General features: G+C 37.4%; 2 protein-coding genes and 1 pseudogene across 6 annotated transcripts; all 3 read left to right on the forward strand.

Annotated features, from left to right (window-relative positions):
- The first annotated feature begins 1,738 nt into the window (after window positions 1–1,738).
- LOC122327426 lies at window positions 1,739–4,499 on the forward strand (annotated as a pseudogene).
- A 1,664-nt stretch (window positions 4,500–6,163) lies between these two features.
- On the forward strand, window positions 6,164–10,395 carry LOC122327385 (signaling lymphocytic activation molecule-like). Of its 5 annotated transcripts, XM_043222717.1 has the most exons (6): window positions 6,168–6,681; window positions 6,874–7,197; window positions 7,626–7,940; window positions 8,117–8,233; window positions 8,348–8,415; window positions 9,124–10,395. In XM_043222717.1, the coding sequence occupies exons 1-6, from the start codon at window positions 6,633–6,635 to the stop codon at window positions 9,172–9,174; spliced, it is 924 nt and encodes a 307-aa protein (XP_043078652.1). In that variant the 5' UTR covers window positions 6,168–6,632; the 3' UTR covers window positions 9,175–10,395. The 5 variants fall into 5 exon arrangements, with proteins under 5 accessions (XP_043078648.1, XP_043078650.1, XP_043078651.1 ...); XM_043222715.1 differs by having other exon boundaries at window positions 6,165–6,681; window positions 8,348–10,395; XM_043222716.1 differs by having other exon boundaries at window positions 6,166–6,681; window positions 8,117–8,415.
- Window positions 10,396–14,024: 3,629 nt separating this feature from the next.
- On the forward strand, window positions 14,025–17,820 carry LOC122327428 (SLAM family member 5-like). Its single transcript, XM_043222785.1, has 6 exons — window positions 14,025–14,291; window positions 14,482–14,811; window positions 15,251–15,541; window positions 15,762–15,880; window positions 16,038–16,105; window positions 16,702–17,820. The coding sequence occupies exons 1-6, from the start codon at window positions 14,204–14,206 to the stop codon at window positions 16,772–16,774; spliced, it is 969 nt and encodes a 322-aa protein (XP_043078720.1). The 5' UTR covers window positions 14,025–14,203; the 3' UTR covers window positions 16,775–17,820.
- Window positions 17,821–18,843: the final 1,023 nt, after the last annotated feature.

The raw sequence follows: 18,843 nt of genomic DNA on the forward strand, positions 1-18,843 counted from the left end.
ATTCCCTGTACAGCTTTAATTAAACTTTTGCTGATTTATAATTTAGCCTACGTTTAGTCTAAATGTTTACCAGGCCATCTGGGAGTTATGATATAAAAAAAATATATACTCAAACAGTTATGGTTTGTAAAAAGGGTTTGTAAAGGGTTAGTTTTTCCTGCTGAGAGAAAGAACATGTAGGTTAGAGGTACAAACCACAAAGATGAACAAGTAATGTTTCTGTAAAGCTCAAAGAGGTCACAGTCTTCATCCTGTTTGGGTTTTTTGAAAGAGATTATTTTCTGAAGAGCATATAGCTACTGTGAAAACATTTTAAAGACCAAAGGTGATTGTCGCTATCAGCTACAAAATGGAGAATGTTTCATTATTGATGGCTCTTCACATAATCAAAGGTCACTGAGTAAGCTGGTGGAGAAGCAGCCACAAAACTGGGCCGATTATTTGGAGGCCACAATGTTTGGCCTCTGTATAATAAAAAAAGAAACCCAAAAAAACCAAATGACTACAAAATACTCTCCAACCTTCTTGATGTTTAACACAGAGGACATTGCAGCAAAAGAGTGTGTCGCAGAATGAATTAAAAGGCACGACGGGATATTCAAAGCCATACATATTGGTTGTGTTCAATGTAAAATTAAAAAAAGAAAAATGGACGTTGATTATCCACTCAAATCAAAGTTGGAGGCGTGCGAAGCAGGCAGAGAAAGGGTGGTAAACTGGACCCAGACTACACTGACCATACACAGTAATGAATGAGGATGGCAAATCCATTCATTTAAGGGAAGACAATGGACGTTCTTTTCCAAAGATTAACAAGGACCATTTAGTTCATTTTTTTTCCGTCACACAATGATTCCTTTAAGGTATCCTCATCCGTCCCTTACCCACCTGGCCCTGCTCTGCAACAACCTCTTATATTCGTGCATTTCATTCATTCTCTTACCCTCCCACCAACAACACAGCTTTTCATGCATAAACAAATGCCTCCTTTCACCGTGACAAACACCACCATTTAACTGCCACCCAGCCTGCTCTCCAGACTAAATGTCTTGCTAAACTCTGTATCTATTCTTTTGCACACATCTATATAATAATTTACACTTTTTTGTTTATAGCTGTAATGACTGGAAACGTTCGCCTTTGGAATGCAACTTAAGATATTTCGGATGAAAACCATGAGGCTTGTGACTGTCCCATTGACTGCCAAACAATTTTGCTGTCAATGTCTAGAAAAGTATGAAAGACATCGTCAGAACAGTCCACCTGCCATCGTTGGTGCAAATTTGTATTTTTAATATTTTAGGTTGTGTTCAGTGGATATTCTCCAAAAAGTTATCATGCATTGACACATTGACACAAGACGACACATTGCTCTGAGCTGCCATTGTACTGTACAAAATCTAAACAAAGACTCATTTTCAGAGTGTTTACAGGAAGCCAGAGGTCTTGAGTGTTATGTAGTTTGCTGTGTTTTTTATAGAACTTCACTTCACACCAATTATAAATTCAGGCTTTGTTATGTTGCAGAAAATTTGAAAACAAAATGTTATAAGTCAATAAAAGTAAATGCAGTAGTAATTCTGTTTTGCATCCAAACGGACCTGCACAAGCATCTTGTTTTGCTTTTTTATTGCACCGAGCATATCTCTTGCACTGTGACACATTACCCGCTCTGCTGAAAACGAGATGCGCTGTGGTCTTTAGGTCAGATGTGGTACGTGTGTCTATTATTGGAGATGGGGCACCAGCCCCTGCAGTTTTAATCGGCCCACGCACAACTGGCTTTTCTTTTTGTATTCAATTTGAAAAGTTAAAGCGTTTAAAAGTTAAAACGATGCTAACGTACCAGTTGTAACAGATAGCACCATTAACTGTAGTCCTCAAAATGATCTATGTTCATTTTAAACGTATAAAGCTATTTTAAAAATCTTCTTCGACTTCTTCGAAACCCGCGTTAAATCATGAGGAGTGTACGCTATTGATCGTATATGTAGGGAACTTTGAATATGATTCATAAATCTTTTTTCCTCTGCCTATGGATTTGGTTCTCACCCGGTAAGTGATACACATATTTTATTATTAAGTAATGTTTCATTACAGTTTTTATCTTTTTACACAATAACTTTATATAGGCCTGTTTTATTATCTGGAACAAAAAAATATACCTTTTAATGGAATAAACAACTTGTTGGTCAATAAGTCTTTTTCAGAGGATTTTTTTCTAAAACTGGATAAATGAATAAAACAATACTTGTCTGTTCCAGGTGTTCTTGGTGATGCAGATGAAGAGAAGTCGGTGACTGAGGGAGACTCTGTCACTCTAAAAACTGGTGTCTCTGAAGTACAGAGTAACTATCAGATACTGTGGATGTTTAATGTTAATAATTCAGACGCTCGTATCGCTGAAATCTACAGACAGAACATCCATATAGAGGATAGTACTCATATATTTGGAGACAGACTGCAGATGGACAGTCAGACTGGATCTCTGACCATCAGAAACATCAGAACCCAACACTCTGGACTTTATAAACTACAGATCATCAAAGGAGGGGTCACAAGAGTTTTTCTGTTGCTGTCTATGGTGAGTAATATTACATGTTTAATAATACCAAGAAATAAAAGTGATGTTAAATGATGAAAAGATGTAGATTTATTTTTTTTATTGGAAGAGATTTAAAAAAAAATGTCATTATATAGCTTGGATTCTCTGCAGTTAATGGGTGCCATCAGGCTGCGGTGCCAAACAATCTTCAATTTTGTCCTCAATTAAATTAAGTTACATTTTTGTTTACATTTATTCTCAATATTCCTAGCTCCTCTTCCCATACCTGTCATCACCAGAGACACTTCAAACTGTTCTTCATCATCATCATCATCTTCATCTTCATCAACCTGTTCACTGCTGTGTTCGGTGTTGAACGTGAGTCATGTGACTCTCTTCTGGTACAAAGGAAACAGTTTATTGTCCAGCATCAGTGTGTCTGATCTCAGCATCAGTCTCTCTCTACCTCTGGAGGTGGAACATCAGGAGAAAAACATCTACAGCTGTGTGATCAACAACCCCATCAGAAACCACACTCAACAAAACATCAACATCACACAACTCTGTCACGCATGTCCAGGTTAGTCAGCGGTGATATTATTAATTAATAATAATGAATTCTTCAGGTTTTCCAAACACGTCTGAGAAGCTTTTGAATGAGTTAAGACCTATGGCCACAATGTCTTGACTGATAATTATTATTGTTCTGCTGATCATTACAGAACCCATGCAGCAGTCACTGTCAGTGGTATTTGTCCTAGTGATAGTACTGATCATGACTGCAGCTCTGGGGGTCATATACTTACATCACAGCAAAAGCAAACAAGGAAGAACACAAGGCAAGGATTACCTTTTACATGAAATAATACAAGACTTTCTGGGACAAAATTAGGCGCTATAAAGATGTGCTATAGTATTAATTTCATTATTATCATTTATACAGACTATATATTGTTAAAACAGCACAGGATGCATATTGCTTTATATAATAAATCATGATTATATAAGTTACGTGTATTGCTGATCCTTTCACGTTGACTTGTGTTCGTAGCTCTGAGAATCGTAGAAAACCAAAGCACGACGGAAAACACAGAGGTCATCTACTGCCTTCAGATGGATCTGCCACAGGTCTGTGAACAGTTCATCTGATTACGACTGATTTTCTTTCTTCCTTGCAGTTATTCATTCAGAATTGCACTGATTCTGTTGAATGATTTTGATTTACTCCAATGGCTACATTTAAAAAACCAACAAATGTTTCCAAACTCGTAAAAGCTTAATCGCTACTGTAGATATTTTTTGGACCCCCTGGACTGCATGTTTTGTATGCCTCCCTAATCATACAAGGAAACACAAATGTGCAGGCCTGGGCGTCCTCCAGAACATTATAGATAATGATTACAGATTAGTTTGTGATAAATGCTTCTCTCTGTCTCTAATAGAAATCGTCTCTGGATGCGCTGAGAACGGAGACATCCGTGAACTATCAACACACAATAAAACTCAAAAGTCAGATCCCAAGGGAATATCACCTAGACCCAAAGTATATTAAATGACTTTTATTATGTATTGAAAAATAAATAAAATAATAATATAAATAAATAAGGTTTATATCAAACAAACACCACCAGAGGGAGCGACTGACAGCATTTAAAGCATCTTATATAAAGTATACAAATTATTTCTATAACGGGCCTCCGATAAATTTCTGCAATTCTCAAACACATCCAACTACTGCGTATTTAGAATAACAATTAAAACCCTGCTGATCGACACACATCCCCTTAAAGGTCGTAAGCGCTATGGTTTTTTATCACTGCCCTCACAAAAAGACTATTATACTTTGTTTTCAGACTGCACTTTCACTTTATACAGAGCAGCGGTTGTGTGTAGCTGCAGGGGAATAACAGCCTCCTCCACATCTGCTTGTGCAGATCATTTACTGCAGATGTCATCCAGTATCCAATAGATATTCGTTTTCACTTTTCTGCAGTAAAAGTTGACACATTGCCCTGAGCTGACTCGACTCATGCAATTTGATAGTGTTTACAGGAAGCAGGAGGTTTTGAGTGATGTGTAGTTTGTTGCATATATATATATATATATATATATATATATATATATATATATATATATATATATATATATGTATGTGTGTGTGTGTGTGTGTGTGTATAGGCCCATATAAAAATGTTAACTATTTGTAATTCTGTTTTGCATTTGAAGACCTGCACAAGCATCTTGTTTTGCTTTTTACTGCACTGAACAAATGCTCCATGCACTGTGACACATTACCTGCTCTGCTCAAAATGAGATGCTCTGTGGCCTTTAGGTCAGATGTGCAGAACATGCTGTGGAAACACCGTTTGTGGGCAGAAGCGTTACAGTAAAACAACGTACTTCATCCTTGAAATGTCTAAAAAAAAAATACCTGTGAACATTTGGCCCATTTCCTTGGTAACCGCAGTATAGAAAGCACTTTGAAACTTGCAGCACTCATACTTAATGAATTAAAGCATAACCTTTTCAAATGTAAGCTCTATTTAAATTTGCATTTTTTTTTTTTTTTTTTTTTTACGACCATCACCAAGAGCCTTCTTCGCACATTCCCGAGCAGGAGTACGCCTGATCAAAAATATTTCAAACACAAAAATGTAGTAATATTTGCACCATCAATGGTTCATCTGTAAAAATGTTTTGTTGAGTCAACTAAAATATTTTAGTTGTCATAACGAAACATTTTTAGGCAGCAAGGTAACAAGTTATGTCAAGTTAGGATACTTTTTATACAAGGTCTGGCAATCGAACAGCTTCTGAATATACTGATATGATTACAGGATTTTACCGAAGGTGAATGTTGCAAATTACGGTCAGTGGGACTTTTTATAGCGAAATTAAAAATACGGGAGAAAAACAGTAAAAAATGGAGGGTTAAAAACACGACCAAGATGCTGTAAGATCAACTGGCTGTCGACTAGAACAGAAACTCGCTTGTTGAGGAAGTTGCAAAGAATTGAGGCAAACATGTGATAGCGGAAAAGCTAGAAGAAAAAATATAGCTGACAGCTTGTTGCGCAGACGAAATGAAAGTCTGCATTGAGGCTGGTGACCTTGACCTTGAGCTCCCATGAATAACAAAAGGTCAACTTTGACCGAATATAATAAAACGGTTGTTCTGCGATTCCCACGAAACACACGTGTGCAGGTCACCATAGAGCAAATCATTTGACAGCAAAGAAATCGCATCATTTAAATAATTTGTTTAAAACACAAACGATATTCACACAAATGCGCATTTATCATAAACACCTCTTTCAGCGCAAGAAGATTTCTGGGCAGGAAACAGTGGCCTACCCAAACCAAAGTGCAAAAATTTCTAGACAGTGTGAACTAGTGGGTATAGAAATGAAACGCCGTTAATGAATATCTAATGTTATGTAATTATGTCAGTTGGCTTAAGGTATGTATAGAGTAAACCATACTCTTTTGTCACAGAATCTTGGTTTCTTGGAGAGGAGCTGCAAACCACAAGTTGAAATAAATGCAATCGTGGAAAAAAAAAAAAATCTGCACTTCACCACGTTTCCTGCTCAAAGTCTTCATCCTGTTTGTGTCCGTGAAAGAGCTGAAGTTCCTCTCACGTTCATTTAGATAGTGTACCGTTCGGATGCAGCCATCATTTAAGAAAAAGAAAGACCCCCAAAAAAGGGCGGAGCTATTTTCTCCAGCTCACTGACATCTGGAAGTCTGGTGGAAAATGCGTTTTAGATTCTGTCGGCTACTTTTTACTTCTTTACAGAAATAACATCGTGCGTTTTTCAAAAAGAATGGACTGCAGTTTTTTTAAAAAGGCCCTGCAGTTTTAATCGGCTCACGCACAACGGGCTTTTCTTTTTGTATTCAGGCTTGAAAAGTTCAAGCGAAGACGACGCTAACGTACCAGTCGTTAACTTTAGTCCTGTTTTAAACGTGTTATACATCGTGTTTAAACGCTGTTATACAGATCTTCTTCGATTTAAATTTGAAGCGGATGAGCAAACTCGTGAGGAGTGTACGCTTTTGATAGGATATGTAGGGAGCTTTGAATATGATTCATAAATCTTTTTTCCTCTTCCTATGGATTTGGTTCTCACCCGGTAAGCGATACACATATTTTCTGTTAAATAGTGTTTCAGTTCCAGAGAATTTTATCTTTGAACACAATAACATCATGTAGGCATGTTCTATTATATTCTATCTACTTATGTAGGCACGTTCTGTTGTTTGTAGTATGTTAGACATCTTTCTAAAACTGGATAAATGAATAAAACAATACTTGTCTGTTCCAGGTGTTCTTGGTGATGCAGATGAAGAGAAGTCGGTGACTGAGGGAGACTCTGTCACTCTAAAAACTGGTGTCTCTGAAGTACAGAGTAACTATCAGATACTGTGGATGTTTAATGTTAATAATTCAGACGCTCGTATCGCTGAAATCTACAGACAGAACATCCATATAGAGGATAGTACTCATATATTTGGAGACAGACTGCAGATGGACAGACAGACTGGATCTCTGACCATCAGAAACATCAGAACCCAACACTCTGGACTTTATAAACTAACCATCATCAAAGGAGGGGTCACTTATAAGAGTTTTTCTGTTGCTGTCTATGGTGAGTAATATTACATGTTTAATAATACCAAGAAATAAAAGTGATGTTAAATGATCGGAATTGTTCTTTAGAATAAATATTTTATTTAAGAAGTTCATATTTGCACCATTAATGGTTCATCTGTGCTGTATTCAGAATATTATTAAGGCTAACCACATTATACACAGACACCAGTGCCTTAAAAATATATTATTTATTAAAAATATGAAAAAATCTTTACTCTTTCTCAGGCCAAGAGGTGGAGGATTGTTTTTTTTTCTCATTATTTTATTGGGAGCGATTTTAAGAAATTATGCATTAGATTGCTTGAATTCTCTGCAGTTAATGGGTGCCATCAGAATGAGATTGTAAACACAGAATACCACTTCTTCAATTTTGTCCTCATTTAATCTGTTAAAAATAAAAAATTCCATTCTCAATATTCCTAGCTCCTCTTCCCATACCTGTCATAATCAGAGACACTTCAAACTGTTCTTCATCATCATCATCATCTAAACGTTCATCAGTGTCCAGATGTTCGCTGCTGTGTTCGGTGGTGAACGTGAGTCATGTGACTCTCTCCTGGTACAAAGGAAACAGTTTATTGTCCAGCATCAGTGTGTCTGATCTCAGCATCAGTCTCTCTCTACCTCTGGAGGTGGAACATCAGGAGAAAAACATCTACAGCTGTGTGATCAACAACCCCATCAGAAACCAGACTCAACAAAACATCAACATCACACAACTCTGTCACGCATGTCCAGGTTAGTCAGCGGTGACACTTGTGATAAGAGTTTGTTTATTAAAGTATTTTCTTTGAGGCTTCCATGCATGCATGTTTAAAGACACGTTAAGTCAGTTAATGACAACAATGCCTTGACTTTAAATCAGCAACTGCAAGGCTTATTGATAATTATTGTAGTTTTGTTATTCATTACAGATCTTACGCAGCAGTCACATTCGGCGGTATTATCAGTTGTAGTGATATTGCTGGTCTTGGCTGTAGTTGGGGGGCTAATATACGTGTACTACAGAAAATACAAAGCAAGCCCAGAAGGCAAGTATTACCCTTTTCATCAAACTATTTTCATTTCAAAAGATGTACCACAATATCTGTTCTTAAGCACCATTTCAGATTCATTTGAACAATGTGACGTTATCCTTAAAACAGTCCAGATTTGTGAGGAAGAGGTGCTTTATGCCGAAACAACGTTTTGCGCACGCAGTGTTCACAGTACGGTAAGACACTGTATTGCAGTGTGCAGTGAATCTGTCAGCAGAAACCACAGATGCTTAACGAGACAAGCGCTTTCACACGTGATGAAGCAGAGAACCTGCCATCACCGATTTCAGTGTTGTACTTGTTTGTCTGCGCATTATGTTTCCTTTTCAAGCTGCCTTTGCTTGTTTTTCCTGCTTAGGCTTCAGCTGTAAGCACATTATGCCAAAAAGTGTTCTCAGAGCTAGTACAGTTTAGAAAGGTTGGAGGTTTCTGAATACGATGATCGTGCCTCCAAAAAGCCAGAGGCCTCCCTAACGGACGCTCAGACATCAAATAACAAAAGTGTTTATTATCAACCCGGATTATTCAATGTGCTTGCTTTGCAGCTCCACGAGTTTTTTTAAACACCCGAAAGCACCCCAACGCCCTTCAAAAAACAAAAGCATAGCTCCTTTGTGGTAGAAATCGTGTATGCAGATACAACTAGCATTCAAGAAAGCTATACAAAATGATCAAACATGCTTTTGCCGTCATGTCCTCTGCTCGTCGTTGTGTTCGTATTCAACCGTTATCCTTGAAAACCCCTGCAGTGTTTACAGTCAAGAAGGATTATAAGTACATGACCAGACCGTTGGTATAGAAGTATACACACAAACACTGCTTATATGCATGTTTTAAGTCGTTTTAGTTTTAATTCCTAATGTTCACGTTTCGATTTTTTTCAGAAGCCAGATGAAGACCACCACATCATATACTCGAGCATTAAAGCGAGATGACGGCATCGGTGCACTAGCATCTTGGTGATTATTGCGAAGCTGGCATGAAGTCTTTTTTTAAGCACTTCATGGTCAGTGAAATCATTTTTAAAGGCAGATTTTCAGAGGAGCGACAAATGCTTCACAGTTACGACTGAATTAATAACCCTAGCGCCATGAGTATCTTAGCAGTATTTCAACATCGATTAACATCCTTTATACTTATTATTGTTTTCTCTGGAATATCTGATATTGATTGGTCAGTTGACATTTTGCAGTAAAATATATATTCTCAATAATCTACACTCATGGATATTATTTAATACATTATACTTAATGTAACATTGGAGCTGCAGTATTTGGCGCTTACACTAAAGGTACAAAAGCTATCTCCGGGGTACTTTTTGTACCTAAAGGATCCATTTTGGCACTTTAAAGGTACATACTGGTACTTAAAGTGTGTATATGTAACCTAATGTATTACAAAAAAGTATACCTTTTGAAAAGAGAACTTTTGAACCTGTATTTTTTGAGAAGGTATGCAATCTAACTTCTAACATGCTGCGACTTGTTCTACAATCAGCTTTTTACCTGTTAGACGCGACATGTTCGTGCAAGATCAGCTCCACTGATGGAATCTTTCTCTCACACAATCTTAAACCTTCTCGGCAGACGCCGAAGCCTTAACAAAAAAAATATTTTCTGTATTTTTCTACTATGTACCGTTTCATAAATATTTTAACTCTGGTACACTTTTTTTAAACGATTGGCATACAGAATATATTTGTACAGTATTTTGCATTTTTGGTACCCGCACTTCCAAGGTTTTCCTGCACATTGGTATAACTTATTATGGACCTTATGTGTTCTTGTGGTGCCATCGTTGGCTGCCCCCATTAATGCCACATCTAGTTTGCCTGTTGTTGTTTTTTTTAAACAGATTACATCCTGAAAGTTTGGCGCCGATTTTAATCCAACCCTAACTGACAAGATGATACTCGTCTGCTGTTAACTTGTTCATCTTGACACGCAGGATATGTTTGTGCAGCTAATGCTGGAAATGTTCCACAGTATTTTACATTTTAGCTCTGTGCTCATCACAAAAACCACAACACTCTTTTTTATCAGTATAAAGTGTACTAAACACTGTTTTCTGCAGTGTGTCCTCTACTGATCTTAGCGTACTAATACAATGTAAATACTATGTTTCTACATTTATGTATTAAACCATCTAAAACAGCACTGATCATGTGTTTGTTATTAAATCAGCGTTGCCCCAATAAAATAACTCTGCCGTGACAAAAAGTATTTCAAACAGCCTTTCACTGTTCGCTGATGTCTTTAACCCAAACAAGGTTTATCATGTTGTAAAGATAGGTGTCACCGTGGACTTCCAAAGTGATTGTTTGACTAATTCATGAAGTCCCCTGGGGTCCGTTCTTCGCCGACTAAGTTTAATCGTTGACGATTTCTTGAATTGTTTGGTTCTTTGAAGCTCATCCCGGACTTGCTGTCATAGCAACAGCTAAAAAATAATATAGGCTAATGCTGTGTAATCTGTGATAGCCGGGTTTGCTCGTTGAAATATTTATTCGTGATAAAACAGTTACTTTATAACTGTATTGGAGTTTTACAAACAAGCTATAGTTAATCCGTACAATCTGTTTCAAAGAGAAAATAAAATAAGTCGCTAATGGCAACGCTAAAATAAAAATGTAAAGCATTTACGACTAACCTACTGGAAATTGGGATTCATGACGCTAAAAAAAACATTTAAATTTAAAAACAGTGCACAGTTAATTTATCTATTATACCATTTATGTACTTTTGTGTCCTAAAAGTCGATTCGTCAGGTGTCACGCATCTGGCCTTTTTGGGGAGCGCGAGGACGCGCAGTAATCCAGGTGTTTTAATCTAATCCGATAATTGAGTTGAAGAAGCAAATTAGACAGATTAGAAGATATGCCACCTTTTAAATCATCTCGGATGTATCAAGCAGGGTGAGAAGAACGGACCCCCAGGTCTCTGCTTGTTTGTAAACGGGACACTAGATGGAGCCAGAGCATTAAACTTTCTTTTTTGTTCCAAACACATGTATTTCCAAATAAGCCCAAAGCACTTTATTAGATGGATCAAGCGTGTTTAACTTGGGTTGCATCTAAACTCTGCAGGGCTCCGGTCCTCCAGGAGCTTTTTGACACCCCTGTCCTAAATAGTATGTCACAAAGACACAAACCATTGTGCTTTTAAATCCTTTTTTTTTTTTTTGAACGAATAGAAGTAACTAAAAGCATTTATACTTCTGACTTATATTTGTCGTTTTCATCATTTATTTCGCTTTTGTGAGAGCCTGTATCTCACCTATATCATGAGAAAAAGCCATACTATATAAATATAATGCCTAGAAACGTTGGACTCCACTATGGGGCACCATCGCGCGCACAATGTATCACAACAAACAAGGAACCTCAAAATTGCATGCAAACGTAGAAATCCCCAGAATCACTAAATCTCCCCAATGCAAAAATGCTACAATATCTTTAGTTCAAAAAAAGTAAAGTAGTTTGCGTCGCTTGATGTTACTGTTAGTGAGTGTATCTAAACCAAAGCAGCAGCGTTAGCATTAGCATTAGCCGTTGGGCTTTTCTGACTCAGGGTTGCAGACTTGCCTTCCAGTGCCTTTGAGTTCATTCAGCTTCTGTGAACAGGAAAGCCCGTCTACTTTGATTTGATTGATCATTTCAGTCATTTTGACATTGATGTTAATAGACCACTGAGTCGGACGAGCCTAAAATGTAAAAGGGCAACGTTCAATAACTGCTGCAGGTGATTGTGCCAATTCATGCGCCAATTAAATGAGCTAACTGACGAAGCTTTTCTATCCATCATGGATCCTGATTCAGCTCCCATAAGAGAATGAGATAAGCATTACACATTAGATAGCAAGCTCTGCTGATTTTTGGCTAAAGGATGTGGAGGAAGGCTAACTTTACACCTACACAGAGGAGGTAGATAAAAAAAAAATGGAGCTGATGTAAGAAAATACTCTTTGCGGAGAGTAAACATGCAAATGTTAAGAGCGAGAACATTCTCAGAATGATTTATTTAACTTAAGCGTGAAGCTGCAGAGAGTGTAAAACTACATACAGCTTCTTTTTTCGATCGTGTAATGTAATTATCATGAAAAGGGATTCACCGATGTGTGGTTTGACCTTTGCTGCCTTTGAAAGACGCAGACTCTAAATTGGTACATTAGTACATGAATTGGAGGAAGTACCAAAATAAAAGGCAGCTGCCAGTTGATTGGATAGCAGCTGCCCCTTGTTTGCATAAACTAGCTGTTTCAGCATAAGGAACACCTTTTTTCCCAGCTGATTTAAAAAATACGCGAATCACGTGGCCAAAAGCCAGTGCATCTTTATGTTTTTGCCTTCTGTGCATTTAAAAAGCGCAAAGTCTTGTATGGCAAACATATGGAGTTGCTGCAGCACTGGCACTATATGATTAACTGCTTGGACTTGTAAGGTGTATTTTGTGCTTTGCTCATACCACACTTTGTGCTTCAGTGAAAACAAATGTAGTGAGAACGCTTCAGAGAACTAGAATGCTTACTTGAAATACGTGTAGAGGTAAAAGATCAGCTTGAAATGAGAGCAGTGTTTGTGGCGTTTTCTTATAATATACATTTTTACCTTATTCGCATTTTTACCTTCAATGATTCAGAGTTGAGTCTTTTAAAAAAAAATTGTTTTACACAGCACACTTAAAAAGTAAAAACTTTGCAGGATGTTTTTATTCACTTAGAGCATAAAAGCACATTTTCCAAAATCCATAATAGGGGCGCTTCGAGATTAGGAGCTTGGGAAAAGCATCGTGCTTTAAACTACAGAAAGTAAATAGACACTTTTTGACCTGATGGTGGCACTAATTTGAGTTCAGGCCTACCAGAAACCAACAGAAAAAAAACTCTTCTAGAGGTTACATGAAAGGAACGAGGCTGCTGCAGCTTCTCGGTGGTTTAGGGGTCATGTGTTAGAGCTGTCTGAAATAGCATACTGCCGTTTTCCTGCAGTATGTGTGTACAGGGTGAACAGCGGCTGAATTTATGTGATGAGTGCTTACCTGAGAGCTTCCTGATGCTATTTAAGTCTGTGGTTTGCACGTTGGTTCCGGAAAAAGAAGAAAACAACGTAACACAATGTTCGCTATTAAATGTGATTCAACTCCGGCTGGAAGATCATCAGTCGTATAAGTAACTTGAGAAGAAAGTACGGAGTACTTTTCCTAAACGAATCAGTTAAAATAATAGCATCGCTGGACATTATCAGGACATGGCTGTGTGAAACGTGTCTTAGATATTCTACCATTTGGATCTGTAGAGTACATGGAGCTCTTATTTTGTACAGTCCTTGCAAGAATGTGTTTATGTATGTAGGAGGAGGAGAGCTTGCTAGATAAAACTTTGCTCCTAAAAAGGTTTTTTACTTTCCTCTGCATAACTCATTATGACGCAGAGGAGGGAGGGTGCATTGCTTTAATGTGAACAAAGCAAACTATATTTATGCTAACATTATATTTATACTATTATTATCAGTAATATTTATTGGCCAAACTAATTTCCAAATTGACGGACTAAAAACTATTAATAAAAATGTTTATTTTAAAATAATAGGAGATTTACCGCTGATTGACTTAGCAGAGACGATTTACAGCTGAATATTAATTTTGTAGCTTGCCAAAGAGAGGAGTGAGGGGTGGTTGTTTGTGTGTGTGTGTGTGTGTGTGTGTGTGTGTGTGTGTGTGTGTGTGTGTGTGTGTGTGTGTGTGTGTGTGTGTGTGTGTGTGTGTGTGTGAGCGTGAGCGCGCGTGCGCGCGAGGGCGTGTGTACCGAAAGTTCAGACCTAACGGCACTTCTTTCCATCTTCATCTAGTTGTATTATTTCTATTCTGTTACTAAAGAGGTGACGGAACGCGCGGACTACATCTAAGAATGAACTTTTTTCGTAAGCAGAGGAACGGATAGACGCACTTTTTCACCCGTTTTCGCGCCATGTTTAGCCTATTGTTGGGTGTTTATGAAGTCCGAAAAATGATTCACAGCGCATCTGTCTTCTGCCTATGCCTTTTGCTTACGACTGGTAAGTCTTAAATTCCTTTGTTTTAAGAATTGGTAAATTATATTACACACACACATGCATATATATATATAATAGTCTGGTGCATTTCAGTTTTTTTTTCTGTTTGTTTTTTTGCCATGAAGTGTCTTGCCTTAAGACCAGTGGAACTTAAACAGGTTTTTAATGTGCTTGATAAACTGCTTTTCTTCAGGTGCTTTTGGTGCTGATACAGATGCAGTGAAGTCAGTATCAGTGACTGAGGGAGATTCTGTCCATCTAAACACTGATGTTACTGAAGTACAGACAGATGATCAGATACTGTGGATGTTTGGATCTAAAGAGACTCGTATCGCTGAAATTCACAGACAGAACGTCTATACAGAGGATAGTACTCATATATTTGGAGACAGACTGCAGATGGACAGTCAGACTGGATCTCTGACCATCAGAAACATCAGAACCACAGACTCTGGACTTTATAAACTACAGATCATCAGCAACAGAGAAACCCTATACAAGAGATTCAGTGTTGGTGTCTATGGTGAGTATTGGTGTCCTGCACATGAAGATCCAGACTGTGATGATTCTCAAAACGAAAACATTTTTCCCCTTTTTTTTTTTTTTTTGCAATTTAATGACAAAACAAAGTGTGAGGAATTGTCCACACCCTGTTTTTCAGTGATCTCATAATGGCTATTGTTTTGATATGTCCAATGGAAATACTCATTAATAGAAGGAAGAAGGACAATAGTGTTGAAGTTTCACGTACGTTGATAGTTGGACAAGTCTGTTAAGCCAAAAAAATGTATTGCTATAGTTTGGATGGATAAATTGGTCGAAAAGTCAGTATGCAAATATAACGGACATCATGTCTGGTACATTTTGAAAGCATCAGAAGTCAATGTAAAAACAAATGCGTGTTGCAAAGTCTTTTGCGTGCAATTGTTCTGAACAACGTTTTTGCTTTGAATGTTTTGCAGCTGCTCTTTCTCTTCCTGTCATCTCCAGAGACTTTTCACAACATTCACAATCTGAAAGATCATCATTGTCCAGATGTTCACTGCTGTGTTCGGTGGTGAACGTGGGTCATGTGACTCTCTCCTGGTACAAAGGAAACAGTTTATTGTCCAGCATCAGTGTGTCTGATCTCAGCATCAGTCTCTCTCTACCTCTGGAGGTGGAACATCAGGAGAAAAACACCTACAGCTGTGTGATCAACAACACCATCAGAAACCAGACTCAACATCTGGACATCAGTCAACTCTGTGCAGGTAAAGTTTAAAAGCGTTAACAATGTAAAATATCAATAAAGTGAATTAAATAATTTCATGCAAAATATAACGCAAAAGACCGAATTTAATCAAATATTTAAGTAGCCTACTTTACTTGAATACATGCTTAGGTGAAATGTAATAGATGTCACCATCATATATATTTTAAAGTTAATTAAGATTAAGATGACACTACTGGCTTTTTTTCTGTGCATTACAGAACTGGGAGAACGATCGCGTCTCAACATTTTAATAGCTGTTATAGCTCTGCTGCTGGTGTTGGTTGTAGTTTCAAGTTTGATGTACCGCCACAGGAAGCATAAACAATCGAAAAAGAAGGCAAGTATTGAGTATTATATATATATATATATATATATATATATATATATATACACATATATATATATACATACATATACATACATACACACATTTTAAAGATTAAACTTATTAAAAGTAGTTAGGTTTATTAAATGTGTGATTATTATCAAAACAGTTAAGGTTCAAGAGGAAGAGATACTTTACGCCAGTACAACTTTTTGTGCATATCCGGTTAAGAATACGGTAAGACATATTTCTGTGTGAACCCGTTTTGTGCACGTGTACACCCTCCGCTCCTTTAAATACCAGCGCATTTTCCTGTTAACAAAACCTCACGAGTCTCAAATACCAAAAACATGACGCAGTGCTTTTTTTAACTGCATAAAAACCCTTGTCAGACCAACCCAGTTCCCCGAATGTTGTCCCAAACACAGCTGTCTGAACAAAGTATTTTTACGCTGTTGAAATGTTAAGGCTCTGTGAGTTCCCAGCGTGCACTGCAGTATGAATAAATTATGCAGCAAACCTTCTTTGTTGTTTTATCATCATTATTAGCTGTTGCACTGTTATGTAAAGGGCTCGTTTTTAATATTTGTGTAACCACTTACGTCCTACCTGCCTTGAAATTTTAAGCTAAGCCAACTTTTCAGTTTTTATAGTGTGTCTGAGTATGTGCTATCACACCGCTGTGCTTCTTTCTGATATAATGACACTAAACGCGCTTCCTTCACTCTTTCTGCTCAACTGTGGCAAATAAAGCTGTTGTTTTAAATCATCCTTGGCTTTTATCATTTAGTATTTTACTTTGTTTCGTTTTTGATTATTATGTTTCCTTGCAGGGTGTCGTTGAAAAAGAACAAACTGAATATTCAACTGTTGCCCATTTTAAGACAGAAAAGGCCCCCGTGTTAAAAGAAGGAAGCCATTGTGTTTACAGCTGCGACATTGAGCGTTTATCAGGAACAGGAATTTATCAGGAATGAGCATTTATCAGCTTAACTCTGAATTTTCAAACGTGAAATGTATAAGACCAATTTTTCCTTATGGGAAAATTATGGAGCATATAGAACAGAACAAACGAACCACTTATAACGTGTTTCTGCAATTGTTTTTGAAATATAACCCCTCCTCTGTAATGTGAAATATGACTTTTATGGCGTTTATGATTTATCTGATATAACCAGATTTTTTTCACAACTTGAAAATGTGCAAACTGAATGTGACCAATACTGTTATACCTAGTGTTATAATGTTAAGAGCCCTTTGTAGCTTGTTTTATATCATTATGCTTAGGAAATGTATTAAAAGCAGGTTAAGTGTAATCTAGGATATGGTATTAAAACATTAGAATTGCTGCATGGCTTGAAACGTGCCTTTAAATGAAAATTGCCGACACTGCAACATGTGCTACCCAGACGGACCACCATTTTGGAAATGTCGTCATGGCAACAAAAATGCGAATATCGGCACCTGACTGAACTTGGGTGTTGATTATATGTCACGTAGGGACTTTCTTGAGTTGAAAGGCATGCCGCTTTAAATAGACCTTTCAGGATAAGCAATAGTGTTCGTGACACCAGCGTCATCGTGGGTTCTTATGGGATTTTATGGGAAAATTTTTACACAATGGTCTGTTATTGAGGGAACACTTTTAAATGCACTTTAAATAAGCCATATGTGTCATTTAATTCAACAGGGCATCTTGCTTTATTAATATTTATTACGAATGCCAGCAGATCCCTTTAGCGCAGCTCATTCCTTCCTCTCCATGCGTGCGGCCTATCCTAAGGGTGTGGAGCTAAAATGCAAGGAAACACTGAGGAAATGTGTTCTTTGGCTGTTGTTCGCTCCTGAAACTGCTTCCACCGATGTTTAAAACAAAATCGATCATAGTTCCATGTTCATGCTTACATTGTGTCTCCAACCTCGTTCCTGTTCATAAAAAGCACTTAAAAAGATACCAGCGTTATGTGGTCTGTTTTTACCGTTTTCCCAGTTCTTTTTTACCCTTAAATACAATTTTGAACCAGTTCATCAATTATGGCTGTATGTTGAACTTGCCTGTGTTCAGTAAATAACACATATGTTGCTTTAAGAGTTGTACTATTATTTATAGGAAAGTGTTTCCCCCACAACATCAAAAACATCAAGTCTGACTGAAAGCTATTCTGCCCCCTACCTTCAGGTGTACTGAATGTACAGACAGTGAACGTGCATCAATGGCGGTAATAAAGTCTGTATAAGCTTCTCTGTTGCTCTTTGTAGGACAGGACTGATCATCATTTGCCTGCATTGGTAGCAAATATACTGAGATAAGAAATATGATGAGGCAGGCTACAACAAAATACATTTTAGAGAGGTTTTTATCAGCATTTTGTCACGATCACAATAATGAAGTAAAACAGACATGACCAGTGAGACAGCTCAGCTAATGCAGTTTAATTAATAAATGTTATTTATTAAGTCTCTACATTTAAGCAGGCTTTTCCCGAAGTCCCCCTTAAAGGGCCAGTAAGCAATTTTACGTACATAAAAGTACATTTCGCTAAAATAAGTTCTTTAATTTAGTTTTCTAATTGTAGTCTTCTTTAAATACGTGTTAACAACGCTGGGTATGTAATAAAAATATGATATTTTTAATAAATCACATTCATTGTGTGAGATGGAGTGGTCATTTCTGAAAACCACACAGCCACTGTTTTCAGTTTTGTTTGCTAAAAGGCCAAAGCAGAAGAGGTCACATTAATTCTGAGCACTGTTTTCTTTATTCTTATTTGCGAGGGCCTACTGCATATTGATAATATTGTTGTTTGATTCAATTAATTGGTTAAATTACGCTCCCGGAGGCCCCGTCACTTTATCGGTTTGTGTAGTATTTATACAACCTGTCCTGTAAAACACATTTATTCTCAAATCTGGAGAGATTTCGCAAGACTTTTGGTCGTAAATCTGTTTGTGTGAGGCGTGTTGTCTTCGCCACA

Source organism: Puntigrus tetrazona, chromosome 22 (genome assembly GCF_018831695.1).
Source record: "Puntigrus tetrazona isolate hp1 chromosome 22, ASM1883169v1, whole genome shotgun sequence".
NCBI classification, from domain to species: domain Eukaryota; kingdom Metazoa; phylum Chordata; class Actinopteri; order Cypriniformes; family Cyprinidae; genus Puntigrus; species Puntigrus tetrazona.

Excerpts from the sequence above, each read along its gene's own strand:
- LOC122327385 (XM_043222713.1), top strand. The coding sequence starts at position 6,633 with ATGATTCATAAATCTTTTTTCCTCTTCCTATGGATTTGGTTCTCACCC. Across the intron at positions 6,682-6,873 it reads ATGGATTTGGTTCTCACCCG|GTGTTCTTGGTGATGCAGAT; the intron begins GTAAGCGATACA and ends TGTCTGTTCCAG. Across the intron at positions 7,941-8,116 it reads ACTCTGTCACGCATGTCCAG|ATCTTACGCAGCAGTCACAT; the intron begins GTTAGTCAGCGG and ends TATTCATTACAG.
- LOC122327428 (XM_043222785.1), top strand. The coding sequence starts at position 14,204 with ATGTTTAGCCTATTGTTGGGTGTTTATGAAGTCCGAAAAATGATTCAC. Across the intron at positions 14,292-14,481 it reads ATGCCTTTTGCTTACGACTG|GTGCTTTTGGTGCTGATACA; the intron begins GTAAGTCTTAAA and ends GCTTTTCTTCAG. Across the intron at positions 16,106-16,701 it reads CATATCCGGTTAAGAATACG|GGTGTCGTTGAAAAAGAACA; the intron begins GTAAGACATATT and ends GTTTCCTTGCAG.